General features: G+C 43.0%; 1 protein-coding gene across 1 annotated transcript; it reads left to right on the top strand.

The window, feature by feature from the left end:
* Positions 1–890: 890 nt before the first annotated feature.
* Positions 891–13,780, top strand: MASTL (microtubule associated serine/threonine kinase like). Its single transcript, XM_056857708.1, has 12 exons — positions 891–1,022; positions 2,973–3,110; positions 3,545–3,684; positions 4,514–4,602; positions 5,548–5,654; positions 6,254–6,398; positions 7,175–7,338; positions 8,243–9,466; positions 10,610–10,748; positions 12,584–12,697; positions 12,783–12,884; positions 13,581–13,780. The coding sequence occupies exons 2-12, from the start codon at positions 3,006–3,008 to the stop codon at positions 13,736–13,738; spliced, it is 2,487 nt and encodes an 828-aa protein (XP_056713686.1). The 5' UTR covers positions 891–1,022; positions 2,973–3,005; the 3' UTR covers positions 13,739–13,780.
* The last annotated feature ends 6,238 nt before the right edge of the window (positions 13,781–20,018 follow it).

Genomic DNA, 20,018 nt, shown 5'->3' with positions numbered 1-20,018 from the left:
TTTTCTGGCAGGGGATGAGCTTTCGTGAGCCGCAGCTCACTTCTTCAGATACAGCTAGAATGTGAATCCATCTGTCTTTAAGCAGAGGAGAGTGAATTCAGACAAGCATTAGTATGTAAATGTTAACAGTATGTAAATGTGAATCGCAGGCGTGATGGGATTAGGTGTGGTATGCAGAAGAGTCTGTGATGTCCAGGGGAGAGAGGGGTGTGGAGAAATCAGCATTGGTCATGGGCCATGAATGCAACGTCTTTATTCAGCCCAGGTCAATGCATTGACTTTAGTTTGAACATCAACTGTAATTCAGCAGTCTCTCTTTCCAACCTCCCTTTGAAATTCCTTTGTAAGAGAACTGGGGCACAAGACTTTGGGGTAAGTTTTTTGCACAGTTGATTCTTTCTCTCCGGCCCCGTGTGGAATCAACTCGGTTCTAAAGGAATCCCACCCTCAGCAAGAGATCTGACCCCAGACACGCAGCACGCCCGTCGAGACCGAGACAGGCTAGAATTGCACCCAACTTCCGCCTCCAACGGGGAAACCCGTGTTCGTGACGAGCGCACAACAACGCCGCTCTAGGCTTGGGCTTCTTTGTGGCGAAACCTCCCGCGTTCGACTTCAGAGTGTGTGTGTGTGTGGGGGGGGGAAGCCAGACCGGAAGTGCGTAAAAGGACTGCGACTGTAGTCGGCTGCGGCCCTTTCCCGTCTCTGGGGGGGGGGGGTACGTCAGGCGTCTCTTCCTGTTCGGCGTGTGAGGTCATCCGGGCGGGGCTTAGGTTTGAATCGTCGCGGGGCGACGCGGAGCGGAGGGTGGCGGCTGCAGGCGGCTTCTCCTCGGGCGCAGGGCGATGGAGCCGGAGCCCCAGGACGGGCCGGGCGCGGAGGCCAGCGTGGGCACGGAGAGGCGCGTCGCGGTGCCCCGGCCGCCCTCCATCGAGGACTTCGCCATCGTCAAGCCCATCAGCCGTGGCGCCTTCGGGAAAGTCTACCTGGGCCGCAAAGGAGGGAGGCTGTACGCCGTCAAGGTGAGCGCGCCGTCCCGAGACCACGGAATCGAGCGTGGGAAGGGACCGCCAGGGTCATCTAGTCCAGCCCCCTGCACGATGCAGGAAACGCACAACTACCTCCCCCAGTGACCCCTAGAAGATGGCCAAGATGCCCTCCCTCCCATGAACGGCCCAAGGTCCATAGGATCAGCATTGCTGACACTCTAGACCCGCGTAATCTAGGGAAAACAAATATGCATTTTAATTTAGAACATAATTCACAGTGGGTCGCCGTGTTAGTCTGTCTGCAGTAGTAGAAAAGGGCAAGACTTCAGTAGCACCTTGAAGACTAACAAAAATATTTTCTGGCAGGGGATGAGCTTTCGTGAGCCACCACTCACTTCTTCAGATACCAGCTTCAGTTCTTCAGCTACCTGAAGAAGTGAGCTGAAGCTGGTATCTGAAGAAGTGAGCGGTGGCTCACGAAAGCTCATCCCCTGCCAGAAAATATTTTTGTTAGTCTTTAAGGTGCTACTGAAGTCTTTAAGGTGCTTCAGGTATCTGAAGAAGTGAGCTGTGGCTCACGAAAGCTCATACCCTGCCAGAAAATATTTTTGTTAGTCTTTAAGGTGCTACTGAAGTCTTTAAGGTGCTTCAGGTATCTGAAGAAGTGAGCTGTGGCTCACGAAAGCTCATACCCTGCCAGAAAATATTTTTGTTAGTCTTTAAGGTGCTTCAGCTATCTGAAGAAGTGAGCTGTGGCTCACGAAAGCTCATCCCCTGCCAGAAAATATTTTTGTTAGTCTTTAAGGTGCTACTGGACTCTTGCCCTTTTGTACTAATTTAGAACATATTTAGGAAAGACAGGGAGTCCCCTCTAAGCCTAATGTGGTACTTAAAAACCTTTGGTAATGTACTCGAATATCAATACGCTTTTTATTTTATATTTAGTGTATGGTCGTTTCACACATACACAGGTAGTGGTTTCCAAGGTTCTCCTTACAGATTTGATTTTGAGAGTGTGTTGAATTTCATCAGACGTTTGTTAAACATGGTCACAATCGTTAGGCTGTTAACTTTGCTTGTTATTTGCTGAGGACGTAAATGGGCTTGATGCGACTTGATTGAGAAACAGACAAGTTATCTCTCGTGCTAGGACACCACCTCTCTTTCTCAGAGCAAAGAATGAGGAACTAGGTTGTATATTCATAAAATAAGGATGGCTGGGAAAATAGTAGTTTGTGTAAGGCCAGCTCATGTTTTCTCCACATTTTGTGAATGCTGTTTTACCCCGAGTTTAATGGCTGCCTCAATTCCAAATCAAAAGCTGGTCCTGTGTCCATTCGGGGTTTTCTCCCCACACCCATTCTCACTTCTCCATCCCACTTGTCTTTCCCCCTCATCCATCCCCTCCCCTCAAAGCTGGAATATAATGAGGCTGCTTATTGGTCAGTTTCACAGTGAGTGTTGGTCAGTTTCAGACTTTAACCTGATCCAACAGGGGTTTTTTTGTTTGCAACTAGCAAGAAAGCTGAAATAGTCACAAAGGACATATGAGCCTGCTTGTTTGGTCAGTTTCACAGCGAGTGTTGGTCAGTTTCAGAACCCTGTGCAGAGTGATTTGAGATTTTGACTGCAAATACTATGCATCGAGAGAGCAGCATATCCAACAGAAACAACCCATGCATAGAAGGCCAACGTCTCAGGAATATCCAATTGATTGTCAGATATGGGAACTTAATTGGCTGCGTTGCCAGGCTGATGGTGGTTTTTAAATTATGCTTTCATTTCTGGTGGGTGGAATTAACACAACATCTGTCTGGGATCTCCATGTTAAGTTTTTAAACATCTAGCATAGTAAAGTTATATATGTTGATGGTCTAACTTTTTTCATAGTAGTAACTTCATATCTTTATTAAAATTAGTGCTGGCAGAGAAACGTATTTTCTGTGTGTATTTGAATCGGCCTCTGCATGTGTTGCTTTACAGGTAGTCAAAAAAGCTGATCTGATCAATAAGAACATGGTCCATCAGTTACAGGCAGAGAGAAATGCCTTGGCTCTTAGTAAAAGCCCTTTCATTGTACACTTATACTACTCACTTCAGTCTGCCAACAACGTCTACTTGGTAAGTATACAGTGCCTTAAGGTGGCTTTTAAAGTAGATATCCAACAAGTTTATTAGAAAATCTAGTTTATTAGAAAATCCTTGTATCTCCTTCTTCCAGTTCAACAAGACTTTTAAGTATTAATATCTCACTTGGCTCTCATCCCTTGACCCATTTCACCAGATTTAAACTTTTTGCAAGTTTGGAAAGCTGTCCTCCAGCTCGGAAAAGGAAACCAAGCACAAGTAGTTTTCAAGCATCCTTCTGTATTGTGCAGCTTTGATTTCAATTTCAAACCTGTATTTGCCCAGTTTCTTTCTGCCTGCATTAGGGTGTCAAAGTGTCCTCTATTATATACAGTTTCTGCACAGAAACTTTGTGAGTGATGTGATGTAGATGTTGCCATAAGCCAAGGTGCTGATGTGAAATAGTCATTGCTATTTTTCACTGGCAGGTAATGGAGTATCTCATTGGCGGAGATGTTAAGTCGCTCCTCCAAATATATGGTTATTTTGATGAAGAAATGGCTGTGAAGTATATTTCTGAAGCAGCACTGGCTCTTGATTACCTCCACAGGCATGGGATAATCCACAGGTAAAATCCGTTGATACTGTTTTTAATGCAGCAAGTTACATTTATCCCGTTCAGCACTAGACCATTTCCTTTGAGCCTGGGGAAAATGCAGACATCTTGTTGGGAGGAAATTGATGCCCAGGACCACTTCTGGCATGTGTTCCAGCTGCTTTTATCTATAGTTCAATGCTTCTCACTGAGAACTCAAATGTCCTGTGTTCTTTGATCTGACAATTGAGCTGGTAGCCCAGTGTTCTGTTTTCTGTACAACTTTTTAAATACAAATGCAGAATCCATTGAAGGGAAAGAAATGTTTTGTGATTTAGTTTGGAGCGGTTTGCTGAATACCTTCTCTCTTTACCTTTTCTCCAATTACAGTCAGAAGTATTGTGTTAGAGTGTCAGTTCTAGGCTCTTGGAGACCCAGGTTCAAATCCCTGATAAATAAAATAAGAAATGCTATTTTAGGTTTCGGCGTTGAGGCAGAGGAGGATCAGCAAGAGATGAAGGCCAACTTTTGAATGGGCTCAAAAAGCAATGTATTTTAAAGAAGCATTTGTTGTGTTTCTCTTCTTACATCAGAAGAACTATAGTAACATTTATTACGACGGCAAATAAGCTCACTTATTTTAAAGTAAAGGATTTATTTCTTTGGTATTTGTAATCAATACATGGATCTGTTTAGTTGATTATTATTATCATTCAGTATATATAACCACTGTACTGGCAGTGAGAGAGACATGGTTATGATAAGCACAAGGGGGGTGGTTTGAACTGGCTGCCCAAAATTAGCCCTGATTACAGTAAGGTATTTGTACAGCAGATGTATTTCATTTTCCTTATACCTGCAGAGACCTGAAGCCAGACAACATGCTGATATCAAACGAGGGTCACATTAAGTTGACAGACTTTGGATTGTCCAGAGTTGCTCTGAACAGAGGTGAGGCTGGCTGTATGAGGGCTAATTGTGATTATGTGGCAGTTTAGACAAGCAAATGTTCTGTCTTTGTGTGCACATGTTAAGCCATGGTTCTTTTGCTCAGGCATTTCCTTTTAAATGTCTTAAAGATGTCACTCAATAAAACTTTTATAAACTAAGTTACAAATGATGCATTTATACTGTCAAAGCAGCAAAACTAGGTTTAGTTTTGATAGGAAAGTTAGTTTTCCATATTTCAATTCTTCCCAAAATTTCAGTTGGGGAGAGGGAGCCAGAAAAAAACCCTTCTACCCCATTCTTTCAAAATTTCTCAGAATTTTATATCTCTTGTGTCGTTTTGTATGCAGCTTCTTAGGACTTCACATTCCCCTCCCCCCCAGTTGCAGTCCTGATTTTCTGGGTTTGTGCTTGTGTGGAATACAAGCACAGTTAGTTGAGCCTGCCCGAATGGGGCTTCATCTTTTCCTTGAACATCACACACGTAGAAAGCCTTTGCTGTATAGCAAACAGTGTTTGAAGCTAAGGAGCCTTTTAAGAGCAGTTTCTTGTATGGATCTGGGCGGGGTTGGGGATCTGTTAAAAATTTCACTGGTTCTTTGGCAAGTGGCAGGTGGGGTCAGCGTTGTGATGTTCCAGAGGCACAAACTGCCTCCAAATAGCCTAGTCACATAGTACATCATCTCCCCATTCCAGTTTGTGCTTGGATCTAAACTACTCTTTGCTTTATCTCATTGGAGTGAGGGGGGGTTGCCTATTTCCCGCCAATTTTCCTGCCGGCTTCTCCCCTCACCTATTTAACTTGAGTAAAATAATAGTTTGCCTTGCAGTGAGCTCTAGTGGTATGTGTACATGGCACATCATTAGAGAAAAGTATTGTTTCCACAGCATACTGAAAAACAAAATTAAATGGTACTACGGAAGCTAATCTTATTAATCTCTTCTCAGAGATCAACATGATGGATATCCTCACAACACCATCCATGCCTAAACCGAAGCAAGATTATTCACGTACTCCGGGGCAAGTGTTGTCTCTTATCAGCAATTTGAGTTTTGTAAGTCATCAGAATAATTCACAGGCTTCAAATTATTGTACTGAACTCCTTGGAGAGTTTCCTACTCTTCTTTGGGCCATCCCCACATTTCAGTGGACCACAATCTGTTTCTTGAATTTGGTATTATATGATTAAAAATGCAGCCATGTTGTTCCTGTATGCTTACAACATGTGTTACCAGCACATTCTATTACTGAGATGGTTGCGTAAGGTGAGTCACAAAATACTGTTTTATGCCCTGGCAAATTTATTAGGCCTTGGACTAATAGACTGTCAGATAACTCAGAGTCAGAGAGGGCAAGGAAGTTGCTGTCAGATGAAAATCCAAGGATTTCTGTTGACACTGCTAAATTTTGTGCCGCCTTGTCCAAAAATAGGCACATATTGTTGGGATGGCCTGCCTTATTATCTATGCAAATAGTAGTGTCCTCTTAGGATTTTATGTAGTCTCCAGTGTATTTTATACTTGGAATTCCTGGTTTTAATGTTTTTTGTATATGTCTGGCTATGTGCCGAATCAATAAATGACTGACTGTTTTAAGCCCTGTACTTGGTTGGGTCATAGTGATCTGTTAAGCAAGCCTCTCTCATTTTGACAGTACACCCCAGTTGGAGCGAAAACCCATGCACCCAGTCCGAGCCCTATTTCTATGGATACGCCTAGGATCTCTCAAGGGTTTGTTTCCCCGCTCTCTGTGAGCCACAAAGAGTGTGCTTCTGCATCAAGTAAGCTGCTGAGGACATGTAAGTATCAAACCGAATGGAAGCAAAACTGCTGGGTTTAAAAGATCTGCTTTATTTAACCTATTTTCTCCAGCCTTGCTACATTCCAAAATTTGGGTCCGCTAGCTCTTCAAAGACCAACAAATTTTCCAGGGTATAAACTCCAGTGAGTCAAAGCTCACTTGATCAGATTTGTTTGGTATCAGATTAAGTGATCGCTGACTCACAAAAGCTTATACCCTGAAACATTTTATTGGTCTCTACAATACTGCTGGACTTAAATTTTGTCCTGCTGCTGCAGGCTAACACTGCTGCCCACCTGAAACTACATTCGAAGCGGCGTACAAATTCAGTACTGTTTAAAAACTGACTTATGTACTTTAAACTAACTCAATAATTAAACTTAATTCTGCTGTCTCATTTATAATCTCTTATTAGTTGATAATAACTAAATTCCATTATGCACTTGTTATTTAGTATATTTGATATAACCTTGTAACTAAGCTTTTTCATTTCTAACTGTTCTCTTTCCCCATAAATAATGTGATGGTACTATAATAGGTGAAAGAAATTCATACTTAAATTTGGTTTAGTTATCATAGGATAATAGCATAATCTATCCTTCATGTAGCAGTATAAAAATAATAGATTATCAATAAACACTTCACAGCAAGAACGGACAAATCAACAGTCAGATATTGCAATGATTCTTTCCTAAGTTTCTCAGTGCAATTGATTGGACTTGCTTTGAAACTGGCTGCTGTATTTTGTTTGTATGATCCCCCCTCGTTTTTCAGGCCTTGATTCTTCCATTGTGATGCCTGTTAAAAGTCTGACACCAAGTCTGCTTCAGTCTCGGAAAAGGTACGGGACCTCAAGCGCCAGCAGCCTTTCCCACACCCAGCTGTCCAGCATGGAGTCAGAGTGCTGTAGCAGCCCCCTGTGGGAGCGAGACACACAGGTCAGGACTGCTTCATTTCTTTATGCTGATTTTGCTTCCTCCTGGCAACTTTACAGAGATAACAGATGTACGCAGTGGGGTGGGTGGCATTTCCCTGAGTTCTCTAAGTCACCCCAGAGAAGTGATTGACTTGGATACCGTTTGCTGGTGGGAAAAGCTTATCGTCCTATATTTTGAGAGCCGAGAACCTAGTGAAAAGTGGGTGTCGCCACAGAATCACAGGAAATGTTCAAGGTGGGCACAAAGTCTTTCAAGGGATAACCTGCACTTGCGGGATAAGTCTCAAGGCCACCTCTTCCTCTTGGACCTTCCTCCTGCCCTGTACGCATAGAACGTAGCTCCTGAACTAGAAGACTGTGTTTGTTAAAACATGAGCCACCAGTCCTCTGCTCAGATAAATGTATTTTTCCATATCAAACCTTAAGGGAACAAATACAAGGTGCCTGGGAACCCAAGAGCTGCTCCTAATCACACTGTGTGGAGAGGTTCTTGGGTGGGTTAAAAAAGTGTCCGTGAAATAAATCAGCGAGGGTTGATAACAAATCACTTTTTCCAAGTGCATTGTTATCATGCTGTAATGTACGCTTTATTTCATCTGTTATGTTTTCAATACAGTGGTCATAATATGGGTGACTGAGAAGGGGTTGGGGAAGGGCTGTACCTCAGTGGTAGAGCATCTGCTTGGCATGCAGAAGGTCCCAGGTTCAATCCCCAGCATCTCCAGTTAAAGGGACTAGGCAAGTAGGTGATGTGAAAGACCCCTGCGAGAGACCCTGGAGAGCCGCTGCCGGTCTGAGTAGACAATACTGACTTCATGTGAGAACATGTTATCTGGAAACAATATCACTGTTTGCAAATGTATCACTGTGTATAAAATTTTTAGTAAACTCGGTATTGTTTTTAGGAAGCAGAAGACATATTCTGCTCTGCCCCTGGCCAGGCAACTTTATTGGAGAAGTTTCATAATGTAGATTTACTGTTTACCAGTAACACGAAAGCCTTAAAGAGGAGAACGCTGGAGTCTGTCATATCTCCTATTAGCAGCAATGACTCGGGGAGCAGGCTCGGAGGAAAAGCAGAACGGTCAGATGGACGCGATGCCTCTGTAAGGACTTGCGATGTGAAAGACCTGGTCCGGAAATGCCTTTCAGAATACAAAGAATGGGAAGGAAAACTTAGCACAGATAAACCTGCCCTGGCTAAGGGGGTGGCGCAATCTTTTGAAGGCCAGACGTCACCTTCGTGCTTGGCCGACCCTGTCAAAGAAAAGAAAGGGGAGGTGAAGTTGGAGAAGCCGCGGGTCAAAAGGAGCTTTGCGTTGGTTGACACGAGTCCGTCTCAAGAACTTGCCCGTGTCAAAAAAACCAATGGAGAATACAGACGTGGTTGTAAAATTGTAGACATCCCCGAGAGGCGATGCACAAGTTTAACAGCTGAAATCGACTGCTTAAAGCTTGCTGGTGACGGAGAGCTGCAAGAGACCTGTGCAGATAATGGTCAAGCAAAAGACTTCAATTGCACCGACCAAAACGGGGGTGGAAAACCAGACGCCTCTTTAATAGCTAAGAATCTCATGCATGATCTGGATGCAGACTGTGAAAAGGATGGGGGAAAGGAACCCTTGAGTTCCAGTTTCTTATGCGCTGACGATGAAAAGCCTTTAGCGAGCATGAGTCTGGACTCTGATCTGTCCCTTCCGGAAGTGTCTGCTGCAGTGATGCATTTAGAAAAGCACCTGTCTAATACAGCTGGAAGCAGTAAAGACCTCACCTTTGAAGAACTGAAAACGGAGGATGTGTCTGAAATGTCACTTAGCTGTGCAGATGCCTCCCCGAGAGGCGAGGAGGGCAAGCCATTGCAGCATGAACAGGACAAGAGTTTGCAAGGCGGGGCTGAGGCACGTACCCACTTTTCTCCATCAGCGGAGATGGTGAAAATGCTGACCCTCTTCAAAAAAAACATGGTTGCCTTTCGTAGTTACAACAGCCCAATCAATATGTCTAATATATCCGAGCCGTCAAGAATTAGCACAATTTCTGTAGAAGGAACGGATCTCTCTGCTTGTAGCGGCTCTTATCCTATGGCTATTACTCCTGCACCAAAGGGGAAACCCTACAGAGTTTATCAGGTAAATGCTAACATAGGCACACTGGATGTTGCAGTACAGTGGATTGGGTCCAGCATGAATTTTCACAGATGGGGGCAGGTGGTCATTGATTCCCTCTTCCATTTCAGACCTACAACTCCTCCCCATTCATCGGGGTCCCCTGGCCTTACAGGAGTGGTTTCTGGGGGGGGGGGCAGACATTTTGGGCTGCTCCAGAAGAGGGGAGGTAGGAAAGTTCCACCTCCCTGATAGCATGACTTGCATCAGCAGGGATCTTTTGTAGGATCCATCCCAATAACTAAAGAACCACCCTGCTCACAAAAGGTCCTATGTGGCAGTGATACCCAGGCAAGAATTCCATTGCTCGAATCCCACGTGTATATCTTTGTGTATGTATGGTCAGGAGCCTCAGTTGACAGCAAGTTCCTGAGGCATGTACACATGTGGAAAAGGTTCACTTTTTACACACAATGTTCTATACTCTGCTTAACAGTTTCAGTCACCTTTAATGGCATGATAGTACTCTGCTAATCGCTTCAGTGTAAGGAATCTGTAGGATTTTTTCTCTGGAGAGTCAGTGTGGTGTAGTGGTTAAGAGTGGTGGTTTGGAGCGGTGGACTCTGATCTGGAGAACCGGGTTTGATTCCCCACTCCTCCACATGAGCGGCAGAGGCTAATCTGGTGAACTGGATTTGTTTCCCCACTCCTACACATGAAGCCAGCTGGGTGACCTTGGGCTAGTCATACTCTCTCAGCTCCACCTACCTCACAGGGTGTCTGTTGTGGGGTGGGGAAGGGAAGATGACTGTAAGCCAGTTTGATTCTGCCTTAAGTGGTAGAGAAAGTCGGCATATAAAAACCAGCTCTTCTCTTGACTGAAATGGTAGCAAGGATGGATCGGGCAGTGTTAGGCTTTGCTGCTTAGACATACCAATAGTTTCATGCCTACTAGACCTAGTGAAGAAAATATTCAGGAAGGGCGCTATTAAAGAGATAAGAGAAAGGCATATGTTCCGGGAGTGAGGATGCTAAAGGAGGAGAACCGGTGGTTGGCGGGGGGGAGGAGCGCTAGATGGTTTTGTTCACCTGTGCAGTTTAGTGTCTGAGCTACTTTGTTCACGTTTGATATCTGTGTCTGACATAACTTCTGTTCTTTGACATCAGACCCCTAATCAGGGAAATGCTGGTACACCCTACAGGACTCCAAAGAGCGTCCGAAGGGGGGCCGCCCCAGTCGAAGGAGAACGCATTTTAGGGACCCCAGACTACTTGGCACCTGAGCTGCTCTTGGCAAAGGCTCATGGTAAGCAACGCAACCAATTGTCGAATAATTTGAGGTCTTTAAGTAGCACATTTTCTCAGCCTAGCCATGAGGTCCTGGCTCTGTTAAAACTCACAACCAGAATTTAATCTTCAATGTATAGCTTTGCTACGTGTTAACCCTGTTCCCAAACTGGCAAAACACAGTGGGCTGGATGTTCTGGTAGCACAGAAGAAGAGTTGGTTTTTATAGCCCGCTTTTCTCTACTTTAAGGAGTCTCAAAGTGGCTTACAAATCACCTTCCCCTCCTCACAACAGGCACCTTGTGAGGTGAGGCTGAGAGAGTTCTGAGAGAACTGACAGGCTCAAGGTCACCCAGCAGGCTTCATGTGGAAGAGCGGGGACTCGAACCTGGTTCTACAGATTAGAGACCGCTGCGTTTAACCACTATGCCACGCTGGCTCTCTGATCTTTCCCCACCTTCGCGTTCCCTCAGCAGCCCCTGGCTTACACTGAATATTCTGCCATGAAGGTTTGGGAGGAACCCTCACAACAAAATGCATCTTAAATAGATAAAGAAAGGAATTGTACTGGGTCTCATGGAGAATATCTGCCAGCCTGGGTGGGGGTGGGATTTTTATCAATGCCCCCCTCCTCCTCCTTGCCATCCCTAAGGCTCCCCTGTCTCCCAAGAGCAGCATCTTGGGCTGCACTGGGAGGGAAGGCGAGGAAGGTCTGCTCTACTGACAGGTATCCCTTCCGTCAGTGGGAATGTTCCATGGGATCCAGGTCAATCTTTTTATAGGTGCAGGGGGCTTTTTCATAGGGGGCTTATGCTAACATGGATGTATAAACTCACCCTTTGTCTTGACTGGTAAGGGAACGGGCGAATAGACAATATAGCAAGGTATCTATTGTTTTAAAAGTCTGTGGAGAACAGTTGTATTTGGAAAAGTGCCACTTGCTAGCAAATCTGTAACACGATCGCTGTTAGTCACTTTAGCATTCAAAAAGTGGATTGGGTCCCAAGGATTTGTTCTGCTCATGGTGGGGATGTGTGCTAAAGCTTTTTTTAAAAAACAAAACCCTTAGCCTCCTGTTATTGGATGATTACAAAACTAATGTTCATTATTGGACTTTGAATCTGGTGATTTGAATATGTGGTTCCTTTCGCGCAAAAACCATCAAGCCATTGGTCTTTGCAAGGCCATGTGTGTTTGAGATGGCAAAAGGTTCTCTGTAAATATTAACACGAGAATAGAAGAAAGTGGATTAAAGGTCAGCTTTCCCCTTGCCTCTTAAAATTCACAAGCCAAAGGGATAATTATATACTAATCACAGATCTTTTTTTCCTTTTTCATTTCTTGATTCAAAACTTCAGTAATATTTCTTAGGACAGGGGATGATTTATAGAATCATAGAGTTGGAAGGGACCATCAGGGTCATCTAGTCCAATCCTCTGCACAATGCAGGAAATTCACAACTACTTCCCTCCTCCCACACCTCCAGTGACCCCCTACTCCATGCCCAGAAGATGGCCAAGATGCCCTCCCTCTCATGAACTGCCTAAGTTGCTGACAGATGGCCATCTAGCCTGCTTAAAAACCTCCAGGGAAGGAGTGCTTACCACCTCCCGAGGAAGCCTGTTCCACTGAGGAACCGCTCTAACTTTTAGAAAATTCTTCCTAATGTCTAGACGGAACCCCTTTTGATTTAATTTCAACCTGTTGGTTCTGGTCCGGCCTTCTGGGGCAACAGAAAACAACTCAGCACCATCCTCTACATGACAGCCCTTCAAGTACTTGAAGATGGTTATCATATCCCTTCTCAGTCTTCTCTTCAGGCTAAACATAAATGTCTGCTGTCTTCCACCTTAGGTCCTGCGGTAGACTGGTGGGCACTTGGAGTTTGCCTGTTTGAGTTTTTAACTGGGATTCCTCCATTCAATGACGAGACACCGCCACAAGTATTCCAGAATATTCTGAAAAGGGGTAATTACCTTTTTCTTTGGAACCGAGTTTTGAGGCTATTTGCCTATCATCACGATACCAAGGTATTTATCTCTGTTATTTGTAGACATTCCATGGCCTGAAGGTGAAGAGAAGTTGCCTGATAATGCTCAGAATGCAATTGATATTCTTTTAACCATTGACAGCACGAAGCGAGCTGGACTCAAGGGTTAGTAGGCATTTCTTGTATCCCTTTCTGGTAGCACTTCAGAGAGCTACAGCTTAACCAAATATTTTATTGGAGGGTAGAATAACTCCTAAAGCTGTTTTAGGTCATGAATGAAGTGTCCGTGAATCAGCTTATAGGATAAGATGAAGGACAGGGAGCTGTTGTTCACTGTTGCTTATTCGTCCAGGGTCCTCAGGTTAATGTACATGGTTCACCCACCCAAACTACTCATCATTGCAATACCATGTATGGTGGTAGTTGAAACTAAGTAAGTGGGCTTAATTTTGTGGCTGAACAGATTTGAACGCAAGCTTCCCTAGTCCAGGGTATGGTGTATTCAGGCTGTTGCACTAGCTTTTTGCTTCTAATTTTAATCATGGACTTGCACACCCTTTCACTGTTGTTCTTCCATTGCTCCCTCAAGTCCAAGCATCATAGATTGTTCCCTGTATCCAATACCATAATGTGTGCAGGTTGATAAAATCGACATGAAAATGGAACTTGGGAACTAACAAAAGTATTTTGAACCTGTAAGATCAAGGTTAGCGACTCATTGTTGAGATGGGTGTTTGAGAAAGTTTGTCTATGTATTCAGGGTCTTACTTCAAAAGAGAAGTACAGTGAAATTGGTGACAAGAGAAGCGGGTGAAGCTTCAAAGGAAGAAACCTAATGATTGTTTAAAACTTTTATTCTAGAGCTGAAAATTCACCCCTTCTTTCATGGTGTAGACTGGGATAATCTGCAGAATCAGACCATGCCCTTCATTCCGCAGCCAAATGATGAAACAGACACTTCTTATTTTGAAGCAAGGAATAATGCCCAACAGCTAACAGTGTCCGGATTCAGCTTGTAATATCAAGACAATGGAGTCCTCTGTAGGGTTGTGCATTTATAAAGCCTCCTCTTAACACTAGTTTTGGTTTTGTAAATGTTCAGTTTTTAAAATAATGACCTACTTTTTAACTACTGTTCTTACAAGCTGTTTTGAAGCTTTTAGCTACAAACAGTTTCTGACCCTCCGATTAGTTTTCTGCACCTTATATAAAGCCAAGCACTGAATGGTAGAATGACTCACTTTCACTCGCAACGAAATGTGGTTTTCTGCTGCTAGGGAGTATTTCTAATGTTGGAAGGGAGGAGCTTTGATTGCAACATAACCTTTGGGGAGGGGGCTAAATGCATGGGGTCTTCCTATCTTTCATGTGTCTGTGGTTCAAAAGGAGGGTTGGGATTTGCTTAAATCTGCTTGAAATTGTTTTTCAGACCCCTTTGAAATTGTACCTGCAACAATGTCAATTTTTTTTCCATGCAGCCCAGAGAACTCTGACTTCTGTGTGGTTTTAGGATATGAAATGTTTCAGGCACTTTAGGTCATTTATAAACTGCTTATTCTGCTGCTAAACTATCAGTGTTCTAAATTGTCTCTAATTTTATCACCAGTGTTCGTATTCCCCACCATCACGTTGCTTGCCTTTGAAATTGTGGCAAGAGGAAAAAAGACTCGTGTAGGTTTTAATTGTCCAATTGAAAAGACTTGGAGGCTATTGTTGCTTGTAAATAATACACTGTTTTATCATTTTAAACACAAAATTGGAGGCTCCATTTGGTCATTTTAAAAAAGCCAGACGTTTAAAACAGCCTACTTGAAACGTGAGAATCAAAAACTTTATATTGAAGTCCATATAATGTATTTATACAATTCGATGAAATAGAGAACATCTGATTTTTTTCAATAAACCTTGAATTAAAACAGGTATATTGTATATTAGTAATTTAAAATAAAAAGTTCTGTAATAGATATACACAACTTGTAGGCGTCTTTTAATTAGCCAGTGTATATATTATATAAACCACTGGTTTTATTCCAGTCTTTGCTATTATAGATAAGATTCTATTTTAACCCTTTAATCCTTTTTTGGGTTTCTCATTACAAGGTGTTCAGTAATCATCTCTAATCTAACATAGGAAAAAGGCTGGGGTACAAGGTTCTCTAGGGCTGGACTCTGCTTAACATCAACTCTTTTGAGGCCAAGGTAGGCTACATAGGACAGGTTTGTGATGCATCTACAGGCTTTTCTCAGCTTACTGTCTTTGGATGGTTCTGATAGCATGTAAACATGGAACCTTCCAATTTTGTACCTTCAAGGCTTTTGGTCCCGGTTGGGTGAGGTCCTATCTTAAATAGTTTTAAAACCATGGATGCCTATCAGGAAGCATACTGTTCTCTCTCATCTTCTTATAATCAAAATGCATCAGAGCATGGTTATGATCAAAATAAAACTCGTATTCCAGAGTTGTTTGTGATTCATCTAGGTTCTACAAGCACCACAGGTGTAAATAGTCAGACCTCTCCTCCTGCTAAGGGATGCCATGAAGGCACGGGGGCCAAAGACTAGCATAAGATAAAGGCACTGCTCCCCACAAAATGGATGCCTTAGAACGTTTTGGGAGCCATCTTGTGTATCGAACTTGGGCAAGAAGGCGGTTGCCCGCTGAACTTTTCCCTGGCCCTAAGGCATGCCTGACTGGACAATGGGGTTAGCTAGTCTCCATTGTGTCACCCTAAGGTGATTTAATCAGCACTCCAAGCAGACCATTGCATACCCTATCTGCACCCATCCCAGCAATCAAATCAGTATTCAAGAGAATAGCCCAGGCATTCTCTTGGGTCCTGACAACTCATCAAGCCTCTACTATCTTTTGGTTGGAACCCCAGAAAAGCAATCAATTCTTTCTCTCTGGCTTTCCTGCAGCTTACCTCATACAATCTCAGGACCCATTTTGGGGTATAAATATTGGTCCTTTAGCCATCCATTGTGTGTGTGTGTGTGTGTGTTGGATCCGTGCATTCATCCCCACTTGCAAGTGAGCGCTTTCCTTTGCTCCTGGAAACACCGGTCGTTTTCCTCTTCAGCCCTGCTTTCCCTGGACGTCCCTTCAAGACTGGTAACTATAATCCATCCCTGAAACCCTATCCAACTTCCTCTTTTCTCTTAGTCAGCTCTTGTATGCTTTGTGTGCATATGTTCATTGCTTGAAAGTACATTACTTGTTTTTATTATTTTTATTCTGTAATAAAACCTATTTTAATTGTACAACTGCCTGCTCATTTGAGAGTTTTCACCCAGGACTATCCTGGGATACATAGGTTATCAATCCCAGTTATCTCCTCTTGCTCCTCTCCCCAGCTAATTCCCCCGACTAAAGTGGAGACTGCTTACTTAGGTCAGACAGCCCGTGTTATCTTATTTAGCCAAATACAACGCTGCTATGAACCAAGGTGGAACAAATTATTCATTAATTCCAACAAGCAAAAATAATTGAATACAGAATTCTGTATGATAGCAGTTTACAGTGATACATGGGCAGGGCTGGTTATTTTGAAACATTGTGCTGAATCATTTCCATAACCTGATCACTGAACATAAGAAAGGCCCTGCTGGATCAGACCAAGGCCCATCAAGTCCAGCAGTCTGTTCACACAGTGGCCAACCAGGTGCCTTTAGGAAGCCACAAACAAGACGACTGCAGCAGCACCATCCTGCCTGTGTTCCACCGCACCCAAAATAGGCGCGCTCCTCTGATACTAGAGAGAATAGGTATGCAGCATGACCAGTATCCATTCTAACTAATAGCCATGAATACCCCTCTCCTCCATGAATATGTCCACTCCCCTCTTAAAGCCCTCCAAGCTGGCAGCCATCACCACATCCTGGGGCAGGGAGTTCCACAATTTAACTATAGGTTGTGTGAAAAAATATTTCCTTTTATCTGTTTTGAATCTCTCGCTCTCCAGCTTTAGCAGATGACCCCGTGTTCTAGTATTATGGGAGAGGGAGAAAAACTCCCTGTCCACTCTCTCCAAACCATGCATAATTTTATAGACCTCTATCATGTCTCCCCTTAGCCGCCTTCTTTCCAAGCTAAACAGCCCTAAGCGTCCTAACCGCTCCCCATAGGACAGTTGCTCTAGTCCCTTAAATCATTTTGGTTGCTCTTTTCTGCACCTTCTCAAGCTCTGTAATATCCTTTTTTAGGTGTGGTGACCACAACTGTACACAGTATTCCAAGTGTGGTCTCACCATAGATTTGTACAAGGGCAGTATGATATCAGCAGTTTTATTCTCTATTCCTCGTCTAATTATGGCCAGCATGGAATTTGCCTTTTTTACAGCAGCCACACACTGGGTTGACATCTTCATTAAGCTATCCACCACCACCCCAAGATCCCTTTCTTGGTCTGTCGCTGCCAGCACAGATCCCATCAGTGTATATGTGAAGTTGGGATTTTTTGCCCCAATATGCATCACTTTACACTTGCTCACATTGAATCTCATTTGCCATTTTAATGCCCATTCTTCCAATACGCAGAGATCCTTCTGGAGCTCTTCACAGTCTGATTTTGTTTTAACCACCCTAAATAATTTGGTGTCATCTGCAAACTTGGCTACTTCACTGTTTAACCCCAACTCCAGGTCACTGATGAACAGGTTGAAAAGCACCGGTCCCAACACAGATCCCTGAGGCACCCCACTGCTCACATCCCACCATTGTGAGAGCTGACCAGATTCCTACTCTCTACTCTCTGCTTCCTATTTTTCAGCCAGCTCTCAATCCTCTTATCCCATGACTATGAAGTTTGCTTAGCAGTCTTTGGTGGGGGACTTTGTCAGATTGGGGAAGCATGCAACTAATAGGCCAGCTAGCTCTGAAGAGTCCACCAACTTTTCACTTGCTGCTTGCAATACTGCTCCAAATGCTGCTCAGCCTTGTTGATGTGACAGAATTCCATGAATGGAACTTCACACCTGCCCCCTTGTTTGGGACACCTGCTGGTCATGTAGTCTGGCCTTTGGTGAAGGCCTAAAACCATGTTTCTTCCACAGCTCCTTCTCTTATCCCATTTCATGGTTTTTCTGCTTTAGATGGACAACAGAGAAGATGCCCTTGGAATATCCCTGTCCTAATTCTTATTCTTACTGTTGTAGCCATGACTAGAGAGATCCTTCATTATCTTCCTGATACCACACCCCTCATCTAACAGTTACAAAATACCCTCAGGTATATACACTTGCCATTATTTATTTGTTATTTACAATAGACAAATGAATATTTTAAACTAAAGATTAAATCATGTTGTATTAAACAAGGCAGAAACGTCTCTGGTAATTACATTATTTGTACATCATATAACAGAAAGGAGGATTACCATCCCAACTTTGAGATCTTACATCACAGGAGAAAACTTTTCCCTTGAGCTTCTTGTGATGCCGGACTCAAAAGAATTATACAGTGCAAAACGTGTCACGATCCAGAAATTACTTACTCTATAGTAGTTCTGTTGATTGTGGTGGGCTCATTTGGGCAAAAGTAGCTTCAGCAATACAGCTGTACTTCAACGGATCTGGCATAAGTGTTCTGCTTCCTATAGCAAGTGAAAAACACTCTCTCTAGATTGATTTTTTTTCCATATAAAGAAATTTTAATGTCTTCTCAATTCCCCAGAAAAAAAACTCTGTTTCTAGAGATGCTGTAACTAAACAGGCTGTTACATTCAAACATGCATCTGGTCAATAAAAGCAATAGGTGGAAATGTAATAATTATTGTCATGGTTGACCTTTGGTCAAAGGAGCTAGTAAATAAATGGAAATGGAATAAAGTGACAGTGCTAAAATTACCTTGGAGAAAGCTTTTACAGAGAACAGAACTAGGGGGTCTTGGCATGGAAAAGGCCACAGATTAGACAGATTATAGTATATAATTAAATTAAAGAATGGCCTCATTAAGTATACTCAATGGGCAGTGTTGATAATCTGTTAAGAAAGCAGGAAGGAGCTACTTATTTTAGTTTTCTCTTTCTCAAGAATTTACATCGAGGCATTAAACTGTGTCTGGGCCGTACTCTTCCAGAAAGCAGCTGGGAATTAACAAAACTGAATATTCTGATTTTTTTAAACCTTCTACATAGATGTCAGAGTATATGGTTCTAATGTAGACTCTTTCCCAAGGTGAAAGGAGGTTTTACTTGTCACAAAAAAGGATGCTTTTTGTATCTGCACATTCAACTGTCTGAGCCACCATCTACAGTCCAACCCAGACACAGGTTTATCATGCCAGTGACCACTGGAACTCACAACATCCTGTTTACAGGCATTAGTTTTGGGATGGGTAACATGAGAGGTGCTTGCACAGCTTTAGATGCTGGATACTAGGTATCCCAGAGGCATTTTGATCTAGCACTAGAGCCAATCCATTTTGGGGATGCTGGCTTCCACCCATCTACTCAGGCAGCTACATGCAGCTTTTAGCATTTATTTTGAGCACCTTCTGTACGGGTAAAGTTAAATTTTAATGTTCATAAAATAGTTCTGCTAAAGAACATTGCTGCCCCTTGACGCAATCCAGATGTACTCAAGTCTTACTGAAATTAGTGGAGCTGTGCATTGAATTCCTGCTGATTTTGGTATTGCTTTAGGGTAGTAGGCTCTTTTTTTTCTTGATTGTGCCTTCTCTATATGGCTGTTCCATATCTATCATGCTGTATTCAACCCCAGTCTGCTGTTTTAACATCCAAGGTGCTTGGCTGCTAAGTCGGTAAACAAATACAATGGTGATGATACCTGTGGAGGTACAATTCATGGTCTTAAACATCTGATTCCAGTTTATTTACTTAAAAACAAAACCTCTCATTTATATAGCAGCAATGGGAAGTTAAACCTCTTGGAACTTTTAAGTGCAGCCATACAATCCAACTATTCTGACTAGAGAGTTTCCTTTACTTGCTCATTTGTCTGCTATGTACAAAGTCGTGAGTGAAATCATAAAATAGGTCATGTTAAACCAACAATTTTACATATTAATTTTGCATTCAATTGTTTTTCTTTCTAAAGCCAAAAATTCTCTGTAAGGCCTGCAATAAAATCATTCATATTGTTCAGAAAGTATACATTCTAAAACCATTAACTTAAGGGTCATGTAATTGCAGGATGGGGTAGCAGTATTTATTTTACTTGTTACCTAAGATCGGTGGATCATTCAGATATATTATCTCAGGTAGTGCAAAAGGAGGGGGGAAAGAATAAAACACAAGGAAGACTGAGTCATCCTACAGCCTGCAGTTCTTGGGGTGCTT

Source organism: Euleptes europaea, chromosome 11 (assembly GCF_029931775.1).
Source record: "Euleptes europaea isolate rEulEur1 chromosome 11, rEulEur1.hap1, whole genome shotgun sequence".
NCBI lineage: Eukaryota > Metazoa > Chordata > Lepidosauria > Squamata > Sphaerodactylidae > Euleptes > Euleptes europaea.
The sequence above is the reverse complement of the archived record's forward strand: the minus strand, read 5'-3'. Positions and strand labels throughout refer to the sequence as shown.

Excerpts from the sequence above, each read along its gene's own strand:
- MASTL (XM_056857708.1), top strand. The coding sequence starts at position 3,006 with ATGGTCCATCAGTTACAGGCAGAGAGAAATGCCTTGGCTCTTAGTAAA. Across the intron at positions 6,399-7,174 it reads AAGTAAGCTGCTGAGGACAT|GCCTTGATTCTTCCATTGTG; the intron begins GTAAGTATCAAA and ends CTCGTTTTTCAG. Across the intron at positions 10,749-12,583 it reads GCTCTTGGCAAAGGCTCATG|GTCCTGCGGTAGACTGGTGG; the intron begins GTAAGCAACGCA and ends CTTCCACCTTAG.